We start from the raw sequence: 25311 nt of genomic DNA on the forward strand, positions 1-25311 counted from the left end.
GAATCTAGCAAGAATGTTACTTCAGTACCGGTCATGGTATAGTCCCTGTTTTTCGTCGACGTTCAGTATTTTGCAACTTTCAAATTTCTGTTAGGAAACACTTTGTGATGTACGGTTGTTTGCTCATGATTGTGGTAACTCGAGAAAATTACATCAAGGAGTATTTCTTGAATACAAAAGGCAGCTATCTTATTTCTTAATGCTTTTTAATAGACTTCAATGTGTAAACCTGAATCATTTAAAGTAGTTTCATGTTGTTATTGCATGCTATGTCTTAAAGTTTCAACTGAGTGTTTTAACAATTACAGGGAGATTTAAAATTTTCCAACCCCACTTCCACTTCCGCCCCCCTCCCCCAAAGACATGGGTGGGTCTATTAAGGGTATCGCGAGAATTGGGCAAATTTGGCATTTTTATACAATAAATTCCGTTGATTTTCTGCACGTTCCTACAGCAAGTAAACATATAATCGTTGCCCATTTCGGGTCGTAATTTAAAAAGAAAAAGTAGAGATCAATTTTTGCCTCATGGTGAACAAAGTACATAAACTCTGGGAACCGTAAGAGCCGATAAAGTTGGGAGAGTTTCATGCAAGTCTGTTGATGTCATGACGAACTTCTACTTTATTCTGACCTCCAAGGATTCTGACGGTGCCGACTTTTGAGCATACGCACTACGTGATCTTAGCAATCAACTCATATGAATTCTTCTTCTACTTCAACACCGTAATGTCATACCTACATAGGCTTTTCGCCTAATTCAGACTTTCGGTCTATTACCTATGGATTCCTCACAACTAAGTGGGTCATATGACTTGATGTGATAGTTGGTAATAGCGTAAACACATGCATGTAGGAACTCTACACTCTTTAGTAAGCCTATATTTCGTTGTCTGGTGCAGTGTACTTCTCGGTGACCGGATCCCAGCCTTCTCAACCAAGTACTTTATTCCCTCTAGAACTAACACTCGAATTGAACCCTGTTTATTTCTTCGTTCAAGATAAGTTAACAAAAGTCAATAGATCAAAGCGCGTATAGACCTAGATCTATAGGCCTACAATGAAAACTATGAGCGGTCCTGTAAACTCTTGTTCCGAAGTTCAGAATCATTCTACACCCTCGCATAATACTGCAGATATTATAACCAGCAATACCTTCCAGCAATAGGGCGGTCATTTCCCATCATTTCCCATCATTTCACTAGGTCCTACAAATCAAAAGATTTATGACAAACCCGTAAAAGGCAAACTTAGCATAGTAGAATCGAACCCATCAAGCGTTGAACGGAAGGGGATTGCGAGAATAATACAAGCCAAACCTGTGCGGGTGTGTTATTAATGCATATATACGCTGTTCCACTGTTAACCTTCTGTTTGGAATTTACATCACGTGATGCTTTCCGCCATTCACCGCTTGAGTGTGTTTTATCGTGACGTGCACACAGAGCTCGTTCACAGCAGACAACTGCTGCATGCTCATTCAACTATAATACTGTAGGTATTACTTGAGCTTTACTGTATAGCGGCGATCGAAAAGGTAAAAAAATTTGCATTTTCATTCATTGTTTTCTTTAATATTTGAACCGTTTACATTTAGTAATTACTATGGCCAGTTTTTACATGTTTTAAAGATCAAGTTTTCGTAGTGGCTTAAAATTATTCGTCCAATAGGCGAAAATATTGAGAGATTCTAGGCGGCTTCAATTTCAGTGCATCGGAATGATTTTGTTCAAAATGGCTGTAACGTTGCAAGATTTTTGTTCAGTTTATTTCCAATAGTAAACTGATGTTTGGCGTGCATGATTAGATAACGGCTTGGCGATAACGTTAACTTCGTGTAGCTTATGACTTAGTATTACCTTTAACACCAGGTTCTTATTTATTGTGGAATATTTCTCTTCGTTGTTCGGTAAAAACATTGAATTTACGGTCCTAGATTCTTCTGAAACTTTCCAAGTTGTATCCGCCACATGATTTAAATAACACACAATATATAGGAAGTAGACGCGAAATATATAGATTAATAAATGACGTGTTCTAATCAGCTTGGTCAATTGTCATAGATAACAAGAAAAAATACTTGTTTTAAATCCCAGCATGTTTTTTGTTTCATAATAATTTAAGAATAGAAGGCATGATTATTTTTAAGCTCCGTTTGTGTTTTTGGATAAAGAAATAAGGCCTTTGACAAGGCAATGCTTGTCAAAAACTTGCAAATTTCCACACGTTAATGTCCTGTAGGATTTTAATTCGTTAATGGACACATCGTAATGATCTTTTTGTGGGTGTCTTTGTTAGATATTTTGTTGAATTTATTTCCAGGCCGAAGAATTTAACTTAATCTGGATACAGGTTCAAATTATTTAATTTACTTCCCTGTAACTATCGATAGCCTATACCGTATAGCATATATACACTGTATATACGTCAAATCACGAATGCATGGTTGATGTCGGAAAGTTACATTTACGGCGAAAGAGTTTACTGCATGGATGCGTATATAGACTGCATACGGAGAGTATATTCCTTTCAAGTTACCGTCAACGTTTTACCACCATGGTCCCACAGATGGAAATTTAACCACTAACCTTATGTGCACTATTGGACACAAACTCACTTGCATACTACCGAATCCTCCATATACCGGGTAGATTTCAATGTAGGCCTATATAGTTAATGTTAAACTAATGTGTAAAATGCATGTGTTCGGACTAGTCACGGCCACCTTGAACTAATCTTATACATTGACGTAACCTTTTTTGTCTTTTTGCTGTACGAGAGGGAAGGGGAGCCAGAGGGGAAGGAGGGGGGGGGGTCATAGTGTCGAGGATGTTCTTGTCTAATATAAGGGTGTCTAACTGTGTGATGGGGACTTTATACTCTAGACAGGGCAAAAGTGTACGAAGGGCGTGTAATTAAGCCAGTGTGGCAAGGGGATCTCAGTGAAGAATGGGGTGTTAGTGTCGGTGGGGTTGTTGTAGTGTAAGATGGGGTGTTAGTGTAGGTGGGGTTGGTGTAGTGAAAGATGGGGTGTTAGTGTAGGTGGGGTTGTTATAGTGAAGGATGGGATGTAAGTGTCGGTGGGGTTGTTATAGTGAAGGATGGGGTGTAAGTGTCGGTGGGGTTGTTATCGTGAAGGATGGGGTGTTTGTGTAGGTGGGGTTGTTATAGTGAAGGATGGGGTGTTAGTCTAGGTGGGTTGTTATAGTGAAAGATGGGGTGTTAGTGTAGGTGGGGTTGTTATAGTGAAGGATGGGGTGTTAGTGTCGGTGGGGTTGTTATAGTGAAGGATGGGGTGTTAGTGTAGGTGGGGTTGTTATAGTGAAAGATGGGGTGTTAGTGTATAGGTGGGGTTGTTATAGTAAAGGATGGGGTGTTAGTGTAGGTGGGGTTTTTATAGTGAAGGATAGGGTATTAGTGTAGGTGGGGTTGTTATAGTGAAGGATGGGGTGTTAGTGTAGGTGGGGTTGTTATAGTGATGGATGGGGTGCTAGTGTCGGTGGAGTTATTATAGTGATGGATGGGGTGTTATTTTAGGAATGTTTTATTAGGCAAGGGGACCAGTACACTGAAGTGTATGGATTTGTCGTGGCACAGTAGGCTTATAGGTCCGTCATACTTCTTTCGTTTCGCTTTAACTTGGTAACAGTGAGGATGGTGTTGGGGGAAGCGTGAGTTTTGTTTAAGTGTTATTTTTGCTAAAGCAGTAATTAAGTTTACATTATCATAATGATGTCATAATGTTGTGCTTGGTAAAATGTGCGTTGATAAAGGGGTAATATATATTTTCTTCATCACTTTTATAGCGTAGCGCATGAAGGACGAAATGTTTCGTCATTTATACGGGCCGGCCCATTCAACCCTCGGGTCCATTGTTGAACCTACCCCACCCCAACCAGGACCCTTCGCCAGCTACAGTAGGCACTCGACACTAACAGCAATTCCAAACATGTTCGTTAAATAACTTGGTGTGCCTCAAATTTTGACGCACTTTTCGTAGTCTTTAATTATTTTGTAATTCAGACGTCTACAACAAGTGTCTCTTCATCACATATGATAAATATCATTTACGCCACATTCAACCCTGTTATTGTTCTTCGCCCACGTGTTTGAAAGGTATACCCACTTCATATTTATTAGAATCTTTACGTAGTCCTATACGCAGGCTAATCAGACAACAAAGCTCTCCAGTGGCGTAGGAAGGTACTTTTGAGTTGGGGGGCTGAAGACCGATGGTCGGCCTGGGGGAGGGGTTAAGGGGAGGGGTGTTTCCCTCCCCTTTGGAAATTTTTTGCATTTCCAGGTGGACTCAGATGCAATTTGGTGCAATATAGCATGCACACTTCACACTTTATCATTTATTGAGAAATGAAAAAGGGGTTTTCTGACTTGCGAAGCGGGGGGGGGGGGCGGAATGATACTTCCGCCCCCCATATTTTTCACTGGGGGCTTGCGCCCCCAGCCCCCGGTTCCTACGCCCTTGAAGCTCTTTTGGCAGATTCTATTCATGAACAGTGTGTAATTTATGTAGATACAAAGTTAGACAGTCCCGTAACAAGTTTTATGATAATGTACATCATGATGTGATATTATAAGATATTTCAAGAGAGCAAAGAATTTATTATCTGACGGGATGAGGAACAGTCACCAGTGCTATAGAGGCCCATACCTTTACAAAATCAGTGGTTGTTAATTTAATTGCGATGCAAATGTGGGTCATTTTCTTACAGTCCGCCAAAAATGAATGAATTAATAAATGAAAACATAAATTCACACACACTCACAAAACCGCCAATACGTTCATTTGAAAATACCGACCTGTGTGAATTCACTCTCACGCGGATTATTCACGGTATCTTCAACGAGAAATAGATGTTCTGGTGTAATATCAATTAAGTGAAACATTTATAAAGATACCATTGATTGGAATAAATTAAGAATGCCCGGCCTTTCAATGCGATTACTTTATAGGTATGTTCGCAGTGGGATAGAACTCAACACTGAACTCTATTTGCAGAGCAATCCTAAAGCAGCGGTGTTTTATACTTTGGGCTGACTAAGGTGTTTTCCCTTGGTTTGAATTTGATCGATGTTGTGCCTTGGTTTGAGATTGACCGGTGTTTCACCTAGGTGTGTGCTTGATCGGTGTTTTACCTTGTTTTAAATTGATCGGTGTTTTACCTTGGTGTGTGCTCGATCGGTGTTTTATCTTGGTGTGTGCTTGATCGGTGTTTTACTTTTGTTTAATTTGATCGGTGTTTTACCTTGGTGTGTGCTTGATCGGTGTTTTACCTTTGTTTAACTTGATCGGTGTTTTACCTTGGTTTGAATTGATCGGTGTTTTACCTTGGTTTGAATTTGATCGATGTTGTGCCTTGGTTTGAATTTGATCGGTGTTTTACCTAGGTGTGGGCTTGATCGGTGTTTTACCTTGGTGTGGGCTTGATCGGTGTTTTACCTTGGCGTGTGCTTGATCGGTGTTTTACCTTTGTTTAACTTGATCGGTGTTTTACCTTGGTTTGAATTGATCGGTATTTTACCTTGGTTTGAATTTGATCGATGTTGTGCCTTGGTTTGAGATTGACCGGTGTTTCACCTAGGTGTGCGCTTGATCGGTGTTTTACCTTGTTTTAAATTGATCGGTGTTTTACCTTGGTGTGGGCTTTATCGGTGTTTTACCTTGGTGTGCTTGATCGGTGTTTTACCTTTGTTTAACTTGATCGGTGTTTTACCTTGGTGTGTGCTTGATCGGTGTTGTACCTTGGCGTGTGCTTGATCGGTGTTTTACCTTGGTGTGGGCTTGATCGGTGTTTTACCTTGGCGTGTGCTTGATCGGTGTTTTACCTTTGTTTAACTTGATCGGTGCTTTACCTTGGTTTGAATTGATCGGTGTTTTACCTTGGTTTGAATTTGATCGATGTCGTGCCTTGGTTTGAGATTGACCGGTGTTTCACCTAGGTGTGTGCTTGATCGGTGTTTTACCTTGTTTTAAATTGATCGGTGTTTTACCTTGGTGTGGGCTTGATCGGTGTTTTACCTTGGTTTGAATTGATCGGTGTTTAACCTAGGTGTGGGCTTGATTGGTGTTTTACCTTTGTGTGGGCTTGATCGGTGTTTTACCTTGGTTTGAATTTGATCGGTGTTTCACCTAGAAGTGGGCTTGATCGGTGTTTTACCTTGGTTTGAATTGATCGGTGTTTAACCTAGTTGTGGGCTTGATTGGTGTTTTACCTTTGTGTGGGCTTGATTGGTGTTTTACCTTTGTGTGGGCTTGATTGGTGTTGTGCCTTTGTTTGAGTTTGATCGGTGTTTTACCTAGGTGTGGGTTTGATCGGTGTTTTACCTTGGTGTGCTTGATCGGTGATTTACCTTGGTTTGAATTTCATCGGTGTTTCACCTAGGTGTGGGCTTGATCGTTGTTTCACCTAGGTGTGGGCTTGTCAAATGTGCAAGGGGGTTTTGTTGTTTTTAACATGGGTGGATTTCCAGATTATGTTAGCTAGAACTACTTCAAACCCTAAATTCAATTACCCTTTCATGACAAGTTACCGTTTGGACGAAAACCATTCTGGTCTGTTTATTTAGTAAAACAGTTATTATTATTATTATTATTATTATTATTATTATTACTATTATTATTATTACTATTATTATCATTGCTGTTGTAATTATTATTATAATGATTAGTATTATCATCATCGCTATTATCATTATTATATGCTACTGTTACTGTTATTATTATCATTATTTTTGTTGTGATTATTACAATTATCATTATTACTTTATAAGCAAAGATTGCGCAATAATCAAATATATCAAATTTTGACAACAGTCTTTAGGAACCATGGCAACCCTGTGGTGTCGCTGAATCTTCTCTTTCAAAAGAATTTGAAAAACCAAAATAAGTCATCAGTGATTTAGTGCACTTTAGATCACGTGTTCAAGTGGATGATCTTAAACGTTCCAGTTAGAAGAAGAAACCAGTATATTCTGGGCATTAGTTGACCATGTTGAGTGTCTGAGTCCTTCTTGCAGTGACTATTTCGACCAGAAGTATATTTAGTATCGAGTTTTGTATGTAGCTAATGACCAGCCATATATTGTGAGCGTATGAGCCGATTGCAAATATATTGCATTCTCTTTGGCCGTTTTGGGTGCGTGATCATATTTAAAGGTTTACAACACTTTCATCAATTTTTAAAGTTCCAATAACACACGAATGCTGCCAAATGCTACCAATAAATATCGTGATATGAAACGCCGGCTCAAAGTTATTGCATGCTGTGTTGAACCGAAACAATGCATCTTCACAATCGTTAAATACTAAATTCTTTGTAGAAAATATCCCTCTGTTTCATACAACATAAGGTTCTTAAACAGCCGTTCATTGAATTTTGTTTGATTATTGTAACGAAAAGCACAGTTGAGTTGCTTTGTACTACGACTTGTTAAAAATCGATTCCATCATACACAGCACTGTGGAGATAAACAGAAATAAACGTAGGAGTGTACGGTGATCCGGTTTACGCATGAGTAAAATATCTCTTTATTTGGTTGAATCTTCACACCATGTTAACACTTCAAGCGTGTGTACCTCAAACTGCTATCATTCAGTACATAATCCGCCTTTGGGGTGGGCGGGGGGGGGGGGTGGTATCTCGTGTTAATTCGGTGGCTTCCTGCTTGCTCTGTCCTTTAAATTCGTTATCACAGGAAGGGTATAACAGATTATGGTGAAACTCCATAGTTTTAATACCAAGTTTTTTCATTTGATTTTTTTTCGTAAGAATTTGGACGGAAGATGTTATTACGAATTACTCGTATCTGAATGAAAGTAGCATATGCGTCTATATAATTGGAGATAAGGTATTGATTGAGTATACATGTGACTTTATATGTAGGTGTTGATTAGGTACACATGTGACTATATACTGTATGTAGGTGCTGATTGGGTACACCTGTGACTATATGTATAAGTCGATTGTGTTCACCTGTAACTATATATAGGTGTTGATTGGGTTCACCTGTAACTATATATAGGTGTTGATTGGGTTCACCTGTGACTATATATGTAGGTGTTGATTGGGTTCACCTGTGACTATATATGTAGATGTTGATTGTGTTCACCTGTAACTATATATAAAGGTGTTGATTGGGTTCACCTGTGACTATATATGTAGGTGTTGATTGGGTGCACATATGTGTGCAATGAAGGTGTTGATTGGGTTCACCTGTGACTATATATGTAGGTGTTGATTGGGTTCACCTGTGACTATATATGTAGGTGTTGATTGGGTACACCTGTTACTATATATGTAGTTGTTGATTGTCATGCATGGGATTTATTGGTCAATATGTCCGTATATCAAGGATATATTGGTCTATATCTCTGTATACGTGTTTCTCCAAGGCATCAATCTGAAGTACATCTGTCTTGTTCAATTTGATTTCTGGATTTATGATTATGTAAAGTACAAACCTCTCTCTCCTTTAATAAAGGAACAATTTTATGCGATTGAGGTGAAAAGAACTAAGTAAAAAGACATGCCCTCGAGGAATATGCACATGGTTATATTGAGCTCTAAATGTAGTCACCAGGGGGTCGACGTCATACTGCAGGGCGTCCTAAGCACATGCTCATTCTTAAATCTGTTCAGTGATATCGTTTTCAAATATTTCAATTTCATATCCGGCTTTGTTCAGGTGAGTTAGAGCACGAATGATCTTTATTCTACAAACTTCACATCACATCGTTTAAAAGTTCCTATAGAGTAAATAAGCATATAACTACTTATGTGTAATGGTATCACCGAATAACACTATTCTCTCATAACTGATTGAGGAGGTCGAGTACACTGTAAGGATAATGAACTCGTTAACAGTCGTAATCACCAAGAAAAACTTAAATTGTGCTGATTTAATTAAGAAGGTTAACTTGACTCTATAATACAACTTAAGGATTGGTTTGGTTTACTTTATAAATTGGCAGAACTAGCTACACAATTTTTCATGCTCATAATAAAACTCCTTCATGTAATCATGTTACTATAGTTTTTTATTTGACGGTATTGATTTTTTTTTGTAATCACCTTTTACGTCAAGTATAATACCTGCATGCCATGAAACGAATGGGACCCTTCGAATTACGTATTTACCGACCTTTACACCTCTTCTTGAATTCTCCAGTAAATACGATTCTTCTAACTCGATATCGAATTGATTGGATCAAGGAGTCTCGGAACATAAACTGGAGAAGTTACTGTTACTTTTACGATCGCAAAGAAAGCGAAATTTATAACTTTAGTAGCTTGTTTGGACTGTATGAGGATCTACAAATATAACTCGTTTAGTTTACGACCAAATGGGCAGGTCAGACGCTGTCATAAATTAAGAGTTAGTTGGTCAACTCGTCAACTATAACACTAACCAAACGGTTTGCAGGTGATGAAAATCTGGTACGGTTAATGGCTATCGTGTGAAGTAGCCTATAAAGAAAATAACTAATAGATCTATATGTTTCAAAGGAACAACTTTAGGTCGTCTCGGTGAATGTTTGCATAATGTGAGTTTCATTGGAATCATGTTCAGATGTTAGCGGTTATTATTATGTGTGCTGGTCGAGGTACACACGGTAGGTCGATAACTTTCTTTTTTTCCGAAGCACGGACTATTCCGTCGATACTGTTGGAAACTGTGCCAAATTTTTCACAACGTGATTTGTGTCTATCGTATTGTTACAACCACCAAGAAGAAACATGAAGAAACATGAAAGTGTTTGATCGTTGAAGGTGAATTGAACCGAATTTCTCCTAATCCATTCTTTCAGGTTTTATCTGCTGATTCCATACTGTGTACGTGTTAGTGATATTTGGAAGATGCACCGGAAAACGAGACTGAAGTTGACGGAGCTAAATCCGTTGTTGACATGTTCACTCTGTACTGGGTACCTAATAGATGCAACCACCCTCACAGAATGTCTACACTCATGTAAGTACCTAATAGATGCAACCACCCTCACAGAATGTCTACACTCATGTAAGTACCCAATAGATGCAACATGCACCCTCACAGAATGTCTACACTCATGTAAGTACCTAATGGATGCAACAACCCTCACAGAATGTCTACACTCATGTAAGTACCTAATAGATGCAACCACCCTCACAGAATGTCTACACTCATATAAGTACCTAATAGATGCAACCACCCTCACAGAATGTCTACACTCATGTAAGTACCTAATAGATGCAACCACCCTCACAGAATGTCTACACTCATGTAAGTACCTTACAGATGCAACCACCCTCACAGAATGTCTACACTCATGTAAGTACCCAATAGATGCAACAACCCTCACAGAATGTCTACACTCATGTAAGTACCCAATAGATGCAACATGCACCCTCACAGAATGTCTACACTCATGTAAGTACCTAATGGATGCAACAATCCTCACAGAATGTCTACACTCATGTAAGTACCTAATAGATGCAACCACCCTCACAGAATGTCTACACTCATGTAAGTACCTAATAGATGCAACCACCCTCACAGAATGTCTACACTCATGTAAGTACCTTACAGATGCAACCACCCTCACAGAATGTCTACACTCATGTAAGTACCTAATAGATGCAACCACCCTCACAGAATGTCTACACTCATGTAAGTACCTAATAGATGCAACAACCCTCACAGAATGTCTACACTCATGTAAGTACCCAATAGATGCAACATGCACCCTCACAGAATGTCTACACTCATGTAAGGACCTAATGGATGCAACAATCCTCACAGAATGTCTACACTCATGTAAGTACCTAATAGATGCAACCACCCTCACAGAATGTCTACACTCATGTAAGTACCTAATAGATGCAACCACCCTCACAGAATGTCTACACTCATGTAAGTACCTTACAGATGCAACCACCCTCACAGAATGTCTACACTCATGTAAGTACCTAATAGATGCAACCACCCTCACAGAATGTCTACACTCATGTAAGTACCTAATAGATGCAACCAACCTCACAGAATGACTACACTCATGTAAGGTTACAGGAATAATTCACATGTTTATCGTATATTACCAACGAAATACTGCTATTAAATGTTCTCATGCCAAAAGCTTTCCCATTTATATATCACGAAAGAAATTCATGGAAAAACAGCGAGTGCGCCTCTCGGTCGTACCCATTTGATTATTCAGTAGCTTTTTAGAGTCTATAATTCTCTTCGTACTCCATTTGGCTGTTCTTACACTCCATTATAAGTAACAATATTGCATATTTGTGTAATGGCATAATATTTATGTGGCTAAATGATCTCTAATATTAGGAGTCTGTAATAGCTAGGAAGGTTGTTTTGGAAACGGAGCCCAGCGAAAGAGGCCGTCGAATCAGTTTGGGCAGTCCGGACAAAGTGAATCTGGTGACGTCAGTATCCATCTTCGCGCACATTGCAAGTGAAAAATCCTCTGAACTAATGTGTTTAGCTTAATTCAGGGCTGGCGTTCGTTCACTCTGTCCTGGATATGGTAAATGCAATCACCTTGAAAAAAGATATTTACGTATATAATGACTTATCACACAAAAGGTTACCCTCTACATCGCTCCTCTCTTACCTGTCTCAAGTACATATGCACTCTGTTCTACCTAGCTCATACGACAAGTTGGTAACATTTTTGCATTGTGCCCGCGGCCTCCAACACGTAGCAGGAAAATGATGATGGCCATTAGATGGACGTACATGTACCAGTGCGCACGGGGTGGGGACATGCCCCTATCTCCCATCATTAGTCGGGGGGGGGGAGTGTATCAGTCAGATTATTTGGGCATTCAGACGGGAAGACCTAGACCACTTTTACCGAACTACGGATGTACCCCCCTCTTCCCTTTTTTCAATCTCACGCAAAGTTTTAGCATAACCTACGTTATTGTATAAATATGCTTCGGAATGCACCATTTGACGTCTACATTTCGTTTTCTGGGGGAGACAGACCCCTCCCTCTACACCCAGACCCAACCCCCTCCATACAACCAGACCCAACCCCCTCCATTCACCCAGACCCAACCCCCTCCCTACATAGGAGTCGGCTTCAATGACATTTAAAAAAGATAATTGAGTCGCCTCTGGCCTTTCATTAAGGTTCAGGTCCTACCTAAATCAGTCGGGGGACATTTTGAATTTGCCACTCTATCCCCACCTCTAAAATCCTGAGCACGCCACTGATATGTGCAATAAGTGCACAAAATCCCTGATTGATTTGAGCAGTTTATACCACGGTAGCATGGGCGTCAGCAGGTTTCAGAAAGTGAGGGGGACACTATACTATCTAAGCGGAGCGCCACCATTGGTTGGCGCGTAGCGTACCAGAAAATTTTGGGTACATAAGACCCCCTAGATCGCAGGAGACGGCCTTCCTGAGTCGTTTTTAGTTACATCAGAACCAGATCTGTGAGGAGAAATTTTGTCTCACAAAACTAAATCCCGACAGAAAGTACTGGTAGAAAGATGCCGTTCTGACACCAAGGGAGACGAATTACACAGCGTCCATCTCAAACGAAATATTGAAAAAGTGGCGCCGTCACCTCCGGGATGAGTGGAGTGGTATATATAATACATGCATGTAGGTGCGAGACGTCAGTTGTTATGTGCCCAGGTACTTTAATAATAATAATCAGAAAAAGGCACCGCGCGCAGAGCGTGTGTAGCGCCTAGCCGGCACTCAACAATAAAGATCTACCATATCCGGCGAATACATGTAGCCTTAATTACTTAACCCCTACACCCCTATTCGTCCGTCCAGACCAAGGGACTGGAGGTAGTGATATGAACATAGTAACTCATCACCATCTACCTGTATGGCTTACCTAATCCCTTGGAACCCATACAAACAACATGTGTGCAAGATTCAATACACTTTCGAATGGTCTCCCCCCCCCCCCGAACGAATTAAGTGGGCAGATTTAGGATATTTGGAGAATGGGAGATAAATGACGGTGCAAGTGATAGATAGCAGGGGCCCAGGGAGTCCAGATTTCTTGACCTTAAATAGAAAATCGCGCATATGCATGTGATTTTTTTTAATAACTACTCTGAAAAGTGGGTGGGACAAATGATATGATATCCCCTCCACTTTTGAAAGTGGGGGGACATGTCCCCCCGGTCCCCCACCTGTTGACGCCCATGCACGGTAGGATAAGTATAGAGGACATGGGTAGAATATATTACATTTATCTGTCTCTCAAGTATATTGTACAGAAATATATTTATGACAACCCATTCTACAAGGTCTTGGTTTCCTTTTCATTTTCAGTTTGTCGAAGTTGTCTTGTTCGTTATCTACATACTAGCCAGCATTGCCCAAAATGTGACACTCTGGTTCATAAAACAAGGCCTCTCCTGAATGCGAGGTAAGTTCACTAATCTCTCATCCAATTTCCTTGTTCTGTTTTATGACTGTCGTTTGGAATCGAGACTTCATATTTGTTCGTGTTATTGATCGCAGTGTGTATGACAGCTCAAAAGAGCATCCCGTCGAATTATATACATGTATATGCCTGACAAACGAATTCATTTGGATAACATTTGATGAGATCAGGGAGTTGTTCTCATTCATAGCAAGGGTGAAGTTGTTGGTCAAGCTGTCCTGTACAAATCTGGAATTTCTGCAAACATCGCATGTTATATGGATTTGAACTCATGAAGTAATTTCCTAACAGCTTTTCATGTTTTGTTTAGTGTGGATGGTCATTAAAGTCCGCCGTACACTGCCCTATTGATCACGACTCAAACTCGACTTCAGTGACCTAGTTTTCGATTGTCGTAAAGACCCAAGGACATACAAATGATCCTCCCACCCCTCACACTGACCGAATGATCACCGCACAGAACGACTGTTTGCATCTTACCGTGCGGAGTTCAGTTAGGTCAAATTCTCATTTATTAACCCGTGGTAGGTTACGTTTGTTAAGAATAGACGGTTTTCGTCATGAACCACCGAAGATTTTCATTTTCCCGACTTCAAGGGATATTCCGGTGGCTGAAGATGATTACTTAATAAACATGCTGAAAATATTTTGCATCAATAGGTCAAACCACATCTTCATAGCATTTCGTATGGTGAAGATTGTTTTCCCTTCAAATTTGGTGATATTTGGTGAATGCTGTCAAATGATGTCATCACGGCAATTCAGCTGAATTTTTCTTTATTATATTTGACTCTCCTCTTTACAGAGGAAATAACGTTTCTACAAACAAACAAAAAATATGACATCACAGACCTACCTACTGTGATCCATTGCAGGAAAGAATCAGGGTTTAGCCAGCCAACCAAGTTCCATTCAATCAACCATATCTTGAGTTAAGGACAAGATATTGTGGTTTTCAACTAACAGCGTGTACTCAGAGTCGCTATGTCTGCTAGGGGAAAATCCCTTTAAGCCTACGCGACTGGCAAAATCTAGAGATCAGTCTTGGTAATAACCACACAACATTGCGGATCGAAGCAATTTAGAATATTAAACTTGGAGACTTGTCAAACTTCATATTCAATTGCTGAATGTTGGAGCTTATATATTTTACCATGATAATATATAAACATATTTTCACGCACTAATCATGGATGTTTGTAAATAGGCAGTTATGGTGGCAGCTCAAGTACAAGACATCGCTTCATGGATTGTAACCGAGCTCCCGACCTCCTCCAAGTGAAATGGTTGAGAAGACACTATATTCTCACTATCCTACCTCCATGCACACCCCCCCCCCTTATATACTGGCATTGTTATGTGGTTCATAGAAGCTGACCAAAGTTAAAAACCGCATGGTAGGAAAGTAATATGAACGACATATTTTGCGAGGGGGTGGGGATGGGGCGTAGCGAATGGGCGAGAAATAGGGTTTCTATGGGTCGCTAGGCTTTCATTTACACTTCATCGGTTGTGTGGACGTCTATTGTAGAATTAAATTGGTATTTGACACTACGCTGTGTATAACTTTAATGACCTGCTTATACCATAAGTATAGACACTTCCACATCATTCATGTCAATTGGCGCTTGAACTAGAACAGTAATTATCAGCTGTGACTTACCTCAAGTATTTCTTTTTTATATTTCCGTTCGCTCTCTTCCATTGGGTATGCTACATATGCCACGTGCACAACGGCTTAATACACATAGTCTGTTGATTTACATAATTTGTGTAAATATTTGCCTAGCTTGTGGAGCAAATATTGTAGTAGAAGGCATATGTGACCAGTAATGAGGGCATTTCAGCTAGTTGTTTTGCTGTGTAATATGGATGTCATTATTATGGTTAAATGAACGCAGCTTGAAGTGAAACAATTTTTCAACAATTTCATTTTCAATTTATATATTCCAGTATAAATATAAATATATTTATGAAAAGGAGTAATAAATACAATATTAAATATTATGTACAAAATGTTAATTCATACAAAATATACAAAAACAATAACAATTCATTTGAATTTTTCGATTGAATAAAAATTGCAGCTCTATAAATAGAGGAAGTCTAAAACAATAGCATTGCCTTCCTTCATCTTATGAATTAAAGTAAAGAAAAACTAGTCAAACTTTTTAGGAAACGGTTGCTGCAATAAATTTCGAATACTTTAAATGTGACATGTGTGTCTTAGATCTGAGCGATTCATACCTCTGTGTAACCTAAATATCGAACAATGGGGCCTGCACGGATGGACCGAAGGATTATTATATTCTGCCGTCTTCTTTATACAGCTCATCTCAGTCGGCCAGGTCACCGGGCAATCTTGGGTAACTATGACAACGGTGTCTAGACGCTTAATCATGTATCGCTATAAGAACCTTCTGCATTTCCTGCTTTGGTCAATCCTCTTGCAAGAAACAAAAGCATACATATGCTTTCAATATTTCCGGCAAACAACCCTGCATGATATATTTTTCTTTCATCTTTCTTGACAAGCTGTATGTACGCGTTGTCCTATTGTTTTGTTACAGAGACAATTGTCATGCGTGGCTGGATAAGATTAATAATTCTTCATTTTGTTGTCTTCCTTACTATATTTCTCCTTTCTTTCTCTTTTCTCGCCACCATTCTTTTCCGCCACCCAGCGCAATACGTCAAGGTTTTGTTCAATTGACTGGCTTTCATCAATCTTTTTGTGCATGAGTATCAATATTAGTGCATGAACATTAAAATATGCAGATTGTTGTCCGAATTACTCAATCAAAGCGTACATTTTCATTATTATCTCTTATTTCGAGAAGTGTTTTTACACCATTTAGAGTATATCTTTTCGGTTTCTTAATTAACTTATTTTATAGTAAATTTCAACATATGCTGACAATATATACACGTAGTAACACATAGTACGTATGTACACGTGGTAACAATCCGTTGCCTGCAAATATCGTTTCATGAATATTTTGTGGGATATACTTCGTATTCATATTTTTCATATCTGTGTCTGCTTTGTGTTCTTTGGCATACTAGGAAACGCGCTCTGAAAGCACACGTTTGATTTCATAGCTGTTTTTATACCGAGTTATTATACGAGGAAACGGATAGTTCCGTCAGAGTTGTTAGTAAACCTATCAAATGTCACTTAAAGGAGTGTATCGCATAAGAAATGAAAACAATGAAGAATTGTCTGTAATTAGAGTATAAATATAACTGATAATACGGGCAAGTCGTTTGATGGTAATTTGTATATTTTATATATTATTCACATCACACCTTTCAATCACATGATCTACTCGAAAACCTCTTCAAGTTGGCCAACACTTTCATCGCATTGGCTACTATACCCTTTTCCCCTCAACACTTAATACCCTGTACTATTTTATTTTTCATGCATGCATGCACTTGCTATTGTAATTTCTAGTTCCTGTCATGCGCCATCTTGGCAATCTGTGACAGGTATTTATTGCATGCATACCTCCTGGAAATGTTAATTTAGTAAATCCACGTTGTTTTAACTTTCAGTTCGAAAACAAGTATTACGGGAACTTTGTTGATTTTACCACGGGGCTCTTTTTCTTGCCAATAAGCTATACGTGCACTTATGTAATGCGCCATTTCTTAATGTTTGCTAGACATAGTAAATATATTGCGACGAAATATGTCAATTAATATGCCATGGCCTTGCTCATTTTCATTAAACTCAGTTTGAAAATAAATACACGATATGTCAGCTGTTTTTCTTACAGTGAAAACAAAATAATAAAAACGTAGATTTAGTTTGAGTTTGCAGAACATGAAGACTTCACTTACGAATGATAATTAGAAGGATAGACGACATCATTGAATGTTATGTGTATATATATATATATATATATATATATATATATATATACATATATATGTATATGTATATATATATATATATATATATATATATATATATATATATATATATATATATACGTTAAAAGTTGCATACAATCCTTATTCATTTGAGAAAATAAACAGCTATTTATTTGCTTATTCATGTCGTATGTTATTTGGTTTTGCTATTTGGTGATGTATTCACCAAGATGGATATTACAAGTCCTATACTCTCTGGATTCATAACAGCAACTTCAAGACATGTTTATTCTCTCTTATCAATCAACCTCTTATTGTTTCTTTAAGTTAGATCGATCGTCTGAACTCTTGTTGTCTTCACCTTATGTTATTAATCTGTGTGTTGTTGTTCTTTCTTGATCTATGCTATTAAGCAAGCAATTACAGATAGCAAAATTACCATCTTAATCTTTGCGATCAGTCAGAAAAACTTTAAAATTAAAACAATTGTTGTTTTGTTTGTTTCTTTACAGAGTGGACCGAGTCCTACAAAACATCGTGTATAAGCTTGTTCCCGGTCTGTTCAAAGGTGAGAAGCACCCAGATATTTAAAATGTAAATTGGTAGTAACTTTAAAAAAACGTACCTTATCCAACCCGCTCGGTGTATTTTTAAGATTGGTGGGAAGTTAACTCTGTTTATCACTTTGTCGAGGCTAAAAGAGAGCAGTTGGTAATGTCATATAGCTGATTTATCGATGAAGGTCAGTACTGACGTTACAGCCAATACAATTTGTTGTTCCGTCTTACGCCACATCACCGACTCCTCCTTGCAAAAGACCAAATGTTTAGATTCAGATTTTTCTCAGAATGCAATTTTTCGAAGGCTTTGCAGTCAATTATTAAGATTATTTATCCGTAAGCTTGTAAGATCTTATTCAGTACATAAAATATGAACCAATATGAATCAGATATCTCTGGTAATTGATTTCCAAACATGTAGAATGAAGAAACCCGCAATGACGACACACTCATGCAGACATGAACATTTCATTTATATCTATTTCAACAGATGAAATGAAAAAGAGACGAGATTTTTACACGAGGAATCCACAAGCAGGTAGATTCTTCACTTCTCCCCTTACCTGCCGCCTCCCAAAACATTCGCTTTCCCAATTAATCTAAAAAGTCAAACTTGGCATCGTTTAAGAACGGCACTTCCTCTGACCCACTTCCGAGTCATCGCTCATTTACTATTCCTTCCAAATATTCCATCTATTCTGAAGTAACGTACCTGCGGTCCGGACAGAATTTTCATTTGCGCGAATCGTCTTGGGTTGGCGTGTTTTTGTTAGTCTTCCTGTTTACAGCGATTTCTGAAAAAGGACATTTTTAAACACTTTCTAAGTATCTTCTCGAAATGGTTAAAATGTTTTTGTCCCATGGAAAATTGCGCGAGTTGCAGCTTGTGATACTATAGACGTCATCAGGTGCCTTATAATAAGATAGATACGTCATCAGGTGCCTTTTAATAAGATACTAGATACGTCATCAGGTGCCTTATAATAAGATACTAGATACGTCATCAGGTGCCTTATAATAAGATACTAGATACGTCATCAGGTGCCTTATAATAAGATACTAGATACGTCATCAGGTGCCTTAAAATAAGATACTAGGTACGTCATCAGGTACCTTATAATAAGATACTAGATACGTCATTATGTGCCTTATAATAAGATACTAGATACGTCATCAGGTGCCTTATAATAAGATACTAGATACGTCATTATGTGACTTGTAATAAGATACTAGGTACGTCATCAGGTGCCTTATAATAAGATACTAGATACGTCATCAGGTGCCTTTTAATAAAATATAGATACGTAATCAGGTGTCTTATAATAAGATACTAGATACGTTATCAGCTGCATTTTAAGAAGACCAGATAGCCCTACTTCTGCTATAAAGCAAAATATCTTTATGAATCAATGATGCTGGTTCGAACTATTTTGTTTTAAGGTAGTAGAACGTTTATCCACTAGTTCATGTTGAATGTGTTCAGCATTTCAAAGCAAATGTTTTCCGATTTCCGCAGGAACGAGCTCGGGCAACTCTCCAGTGGACCTCGAGGCCCGAGGAGAGGTGAGCGAGGAAGCTCTGGTGATTTACTCTGACGATGAGCATATGAATCTATCACTGGAATACTACGTACCTTACAGAAGGAAAGTATTGGAAGAGAAGAACCATGGTGATAAGGAAAAGAACAAAAAGCGAACTAACGATGATGATTCCATGAATGATGATGACGTAAGTTAACAAACACTGTAAGGTGACATTTCTAGTGTGAAGTTTGTAAAATTTCGTCATTTCGCCACATAATTGACGTTCCACCACCGAGCGTGCAGGCATGCATGGATGATGTGCCTTAATGAATTAGATCCTAGCAAGTTCAACTTAGGAATGAACAGTTGACATTAAGTTCGTCGGTGGTAGATTCACTACTTTAATCTCAAACGTTATATAACTATATTTAATGATAAGTTTCCTCAGAATTAACAAGACGTTGGAATGGGATTGTCATTCATAGAATGAGACCAAATGGATAGGTTTGTAAGGAAACGTCTAGGTACCATTAAAATATCCAGATTGTTTTAGCAATTGTGTTGCACCATGTTGAAGTAACGTGATTAATTAAGTGAACAATTGATCAGCTTGCTGCAAATTATTGAATGCTTGAAATTTGACTGATATTCATTATGTTAACCTGTTAACATATTACCCGAAGAATGAATCATTTTGTTGAAAGTATGTACATAGCTATCATTAGCATTTTTACGGCACCCTGACGATTAAAAGTTGTTATTGTGATATCTAATTCGAAACGCAACAATTCTGTTGAACAAGGATCTCATATATAGTTTTCCGTTCACCGAGATATACCTTGGTATGTATTAATTAGACTCCTTTCCAAACTTTTCGTTTGTTGTCGATTTATTTCTACTTCTAAACTTTTCAAAGTATACGCTATAATAAACACTTTATTCGTGAGAATCGTCAAGGTAATTCCGGTTCTTTGCGGTAATATGTTTCAGACTATAAAGATCTGTATACGACCTTCGGCGAGTTACGAATCGCACAAAGCCGTGCATACAATTAGTTGTTTCACGTAATCCACTGCACAGACACACATAATGCAATCAATCTTTGTTGTTATATTTCTTTTACCTAATTATACCATTCGCCATTTAAAATCGGCTGAGCTAAATAATAATGAATAATTCATACTTTTTGTTTCAGATTGTTCACAAGAGGTACTTACGATGTCCTGCAGCTGTCTGCGTCAAACATATCAAGAAATTTATACGAAATAAATTTGACTTGAAACCGAACTACGAGGTTTGCATAATATCATGTTTTGGAATCAAACACTCCTTTATTTCCTTTTAACCATGTGTGGTCTCTTTATTTGGTTTTTACTGATTTGACATATTTTAATGGATTTATAAATGGTTAAGAAGAATATATTTTGGCTATGGTTAATGCAGAGGGGAATATGTTATTTAACGTTGCATCCCTGTTTTGTTTCTTCTGTTACGTGGCGAACACATCATGATCATTTGCATGCATCATTCCGATGCATTTCCTACAGGATGTCAAATATTCAACTAAGATATGAAAGTACAACGTACATCAGTAAGTTGAATCGTTCAGCCCGGTGATGACTCCTACTTTTGCTTTCGTTTTTGGTTAAAGGTTTTGGTAGGCCGTGTCACTATATCCTGCAGTCGGCGACTCCACGACCTTGTTTAATGAAATTCAAGGAAACATATTTAATTGAAAACAAAACTTATAGGCTTAACACATTACCGCGTTCATCTACAGTAAGCTTGTCTTTTATAGACCGTGTATTTTCATTGGTTTGGTTCTTATTGACCGCCGTTTTATCTCCGTAGATTGAAATTACTCACATGGACAATGAAGACGATTCCTTGCCCGATGATTACACTCTGATGGATGTGGCTTATATATACACATGGAGGAGGGTATGTAAATTTATGAATATTAATGAGTTATGTAAATATAACGTATACTGTATAGCTAAGACGAAACGCATGTTTATACATATGGGGAAGGGTTTGAAATTTTATGAGTATTAATGAGTTATGTTAATATAACATGCTACTGCATAGCTTGGACGAGACGCAATGTATGTACGTATGTAGCTATATGCTTACTTTGCTTGGCACAGGCTAGATATTACTCAGCAGGAGAAGTTACTATAGGTCAAACGCGATTCAACCTTGGCAAGAGCAAATTGACTACGTGTGTAAAATCGTCAGCACTCGATTAGCGTTATTACGAAGAATTAAGTAATTCGTTGACGTACCCACTAGAATTTTATTTTTGAATGGATGTATTTGACTCTATCTTAATGATTGTAATCTTATATGGGGTTCAGGCACACACAACCATGTTTACAGAATAGAAATGTCTCTAAAGAGAGTTGCTAGAATAATAATACTCGATGCAACACACGACGAGAGATCTGATGATCTTCTTAATAAACTAGGTTGGAAAACATTTCTCCAAATTTTAAGCATAAGTCGTCGATAATGGTATATAAATCTTAAATGGCCTCACCCCTTCGTACAAGAAAGATATGTTTAAATATACAGGTTCTGTCCACAACCATGGCATATGGCCAGCTTCCTCGTTAGCTTTTGTACATGTCAGGGGGAAGAACCGAAGTGAATCTAAGTCGGTTTTCCTATAATGAGGTAAACCAATGGAACGATCTCCCCAGCTATGATGCCAGTGCTACAACCATAAACCGTTTTAAAGTTTTAACTAACGATATTATATGGCTCTTTTTATGTTTTATACATTTTGTAACTAAGGGCCTCGGGGAAAATTAGCCCTGCTAACCGAGTTACTCTATTCCTTAAGAAAGTTCAAATAAAAAGGAAATAAAAAATGGCGACTATGAAGGAGGGTATGTAATTGTATGCATATTAATATATTATGTAAATATAACAAGCTACTGTTTAGCTTGGACAAGACGCATATTTACATAGACATGGAGGAGGGTATGTAACGGTGTAGGTATTAATGAGTTATCCATATGTAACATGCAACTGTATAGCTTGAACGTGATTTTTATACACAAATGGTTGTGAAAATTTAACGTGCAACTCAACCTTCACATTGTCATGCTTCTCAGTTTAGCAATATGATGGAACTTTGTACTCTGAAGTCTTAAATCTCTTCTGGCGCGCCCTTGGATGATGATCACATGGCACATGCCTACTGTATAATATTCTCGTCTCATTCATTGCTACACAGAATGGTCCTTTGCCGCTTGTGTTCAGAGTGTTCCAAGAAGCTAATAAACGTCAGAAAACCAAACATGCGACGAAATCGATATCTACAGATCTGCAACCGTTTCCAGTGGAATCTGGACAAACTACCACTGAGCCGAAATTGTTACCCTCGGACCCTGTACCGACCGGTCCAGTACAGACTCTTCTACCAACAACAGTTCCAACACCGACTGGTCCAGTAACAACAGATCCAGCACCAGCTGAAGATTCAGACAGATTACCAGCACAATCCTCTGTAGAACATGAACAAGCATCAGATGCAGAGACAAGTAAACCTGCTTCTCCTAAGTCATTAGATACTGAGAAAGAGAAATCTCATGAAAGCGAATCAAATCATGGTTGTGATGACCCGAAGAAAACGAATGTATCTGACAGTCTACCAGATTTTATGATCGTCAACAAAGATGAACAAAATAGCAATACAGTAATAAGTCAACAGCAGGACACACAAAATGGTGACGAAGGCAAAGATGCTATTGAGAAAGAGAAGAACAAATTAGAATTAATAAACAATAATGATAAACCAGAAAAGGTGAAGGAAAACAAACAAAACACGAACGGTATTTCGAAACATTTGCAATCTGATATGCCGTCACTGGACGCTCCGCCGACTTTATCAGCACCCGTATCAGTGAGATAATAAACAGTAACTTTTCATCAATTCACAGATGACAGATAACAGTTACTAGGATATCTTCACAAGACAACACTAACTGGTAAAGTAATGGTGTTAGTGTTTGTTACAGGTCATTGATTAAATCAGAAGAGTGTCATTCTATAACATATGTTTTGTCGCAAGCACTTTTTATCATTAAAGCAATTAAAAAGATTATCAATTTCGACCCATTATGTTTCTTCCCTGTGTCACGTTTCACTCGGTAATGGTTGCATCTCTTGTCGGACATTTCAGACCAATGACGTTACTTTCGTCATTTGTCCTTACCTTAAGTAGTATAAAAGAACTTATCTACCAGTTTGAAAGCTATAAAAATTGGCAAAGCTAAAATCAGGACCCATCGTTGCATATATGTTATTATATTATGCACATATAGTTTAGTATTGTTATGCATTGACCGAGTGCAACGTATTGTGTTACATTGCTGACATAATTTCAGCTTATTCGGAGAAAAAGGAGTTAGCATAGTTCAATCCAGGTTATATCGTTTACGTTATAAATGTGTTCGTTATTTTGTACAAAAATAATTGACGAAATCGCCTTTTCAGACATTTCGGGATTCTTGGGTGATGTCGTATAAGTACATTGAGGATTAGGCGCTAATCATTTTGGCTAACTCGTTTATCTAACAATTACAGAAAATGGTTACGAAGCTATTGAAAAAAATTATATTTTAAAGCTAAGGCTTTGGTTGAACACGTTCACAAATAAAATCGTTGATATCTTATTATTATTATTATTATTATGTGAAAACATTGAAATATATTTTTGATCAAGCAGATTATCAATTGCTTAAAATGGTCATTAGGTATGGCAGTCAACAAAGAGCATTGGAAAATGAATATTTGAAATGATTTAACATGTTCGTCATTCGTTTTACCTTTCCTACTTTTGTCACATGTGAATTGCTTTATATGTAAGGATCACTGACTGAATTCGTTACTTCCCTGGTCGCTATAGAGCACACACAGACGTTTGTACCTGACATGTCCTACTCATTATAACTGCTGATGGCACTTACACATTTCCATACCATGACCGTGTTGTCGGTTGAGCTATAGAAGAGGTTCAACATAATCATAGTACTACCCCACAACTCCAATTTGTGTCAGCTCTCGTCACGCAATTTTCCCATTTCAAGAGCGAATTTCTAAAATGCCTAAAACTTACTTCTTGAAGATACATATCATTCTCCTTCTCCAGCATAAAAGCTAATAATGATAACTGAGAACTACATGATGTACGCTCGTGCAATAAAAGAGATCGAATTGACGCCTTTCACCCGACCCCTTATGTACGGATATACATTTAATGCGTTGTCTGGTCAGGGAGTTGTTACAGAATCTGATCTGGTTCGGATGCCATTTTAAATAATAAAAAAATAAAATGGACGGTTCCGTTAAATTAATTACCGTTTTGTCCATTAAGCAAATTGTGACATTTTCACGGAGCAATCAGTAAGATTAAAGTCATTCCTTAATTTGCCCTCGATTGGGGAACGTTTTTTCATTGTCATCAAACAGGATTATGTGAATCAACTTTGGTAGCCAGCAGAGTGGTCAAACCATGGAAGTAATAAATAACCTACATAAAAAACAACAGCCAAAACTGAATAAACGTTGTATCGATATTTTAGTTTTCATATAGTGAGGCGGGGGGGGGGGGAAGGGAGAAGGGATATCAACCTATCGCTGCAGACTATACATAAGATATCTATGAAAGATTATTATTGCTAATATTATTTTATCCTGTTATAAATCCACAATGTACAATTAACAGAAGTTACAATAAATCTACCCAGGAAAATAGTTATCACCTTTATATTGATTGGTGTTAGTGTTTTAATGTTCAAGATAAATATGTCACTTCCATATCACCCGACATATCAGTTACTATGCCTCCCCCCCCCCCCCCCCCCACCATCCCAACCACGTTCCGGAAAAAGTCAATACTATGCGA

At 38.1% G+C, this 25311-nt stretch overlaps 1 protein-coding gene across 7 annotated transcripts; it reads left to right on the forward strand.

The window, feature by feature from the left end:
• Positions 1–1168: 1168 nt before the first annotated feature.
• Positions 1169–25160, forward strand: LOC139958874 (polycomb complex protein BMI-1-like). Of its 7 annotated transcripts, XM_071956276.1 has the most exons (11): positions 1173–1536; positions 3806–3950; positions 9826–9986; positions 13321–13417; positions 15766–15801; positions 17827–17882; positions 18365–18412; positions 19391–19602; positions 20593–20691; positions 21249–21338; positions 22639–25160. In XM_071956276.1, the coding sequence occupies exons 2-11, from the start codon at positions 3814–3816 to the stop codon at positions 23314–23316; spliced, it is 1614 nt and encodes a 537-aa protein (XP_071812377.1). In that variant the 5' UTR covers positions 1173–1536; positions 3806–3813; the 3' UTR covers positions 23317–25160. The 7 variants fall into 7 exon arrangements, with proteins under 7 accessions (XP_071812378.1, XP_071812377.1, XP_071812379.1 ...); XM_071956277.1 differs by lacking the exon at positions 15766–15801 and having other exon boundaries at positions 1169–1536; XM_071956278.1 differs by lacking the exon at positions 3806–3950 and having other exon boundaries at positions 1193–1536.
• Positions 25161–25311: the final 151 nt, after the last annotated feature.

This window comes from Apostichopus japonicus, chromosome 18 (assembly GCF_037975245.1).
Source record: "Apostichopus japonicus isolate 1M-3 chromosome 18, ASM3797524v1, whole genome shotgun sequence".
NCBI classification, from domain to species: Eukaryota; Metazoa; Echinodermata; class Holothuroidea; order Aspidochirotida; family Stichopodidae; genus Apostichopus; species Apostichopus japonicus.

Coding starts and splice junctions, on each gene's coding strand:
- LOC139958874 (XM_071956276.1), top strand. CDS start 3,814: ATGAAGGACGAAATGTTTCGTCATTTATACGGGCCGGCCCATTCAACC. Junction 9,987..13,320: donor CACAGAATGTCTACACTCAT/GTAAGTACCTAA, acceptor TTTCATTTTCAG/TTTGTCGAAGTTGTCTTGTT. Junction 21,339..22,638: donor ATATATACACATGGAGGAGG/GTATGTAAATTT, acceptor ATTGCTACACAG/AATGGTCCTTTGCCGCTTGT.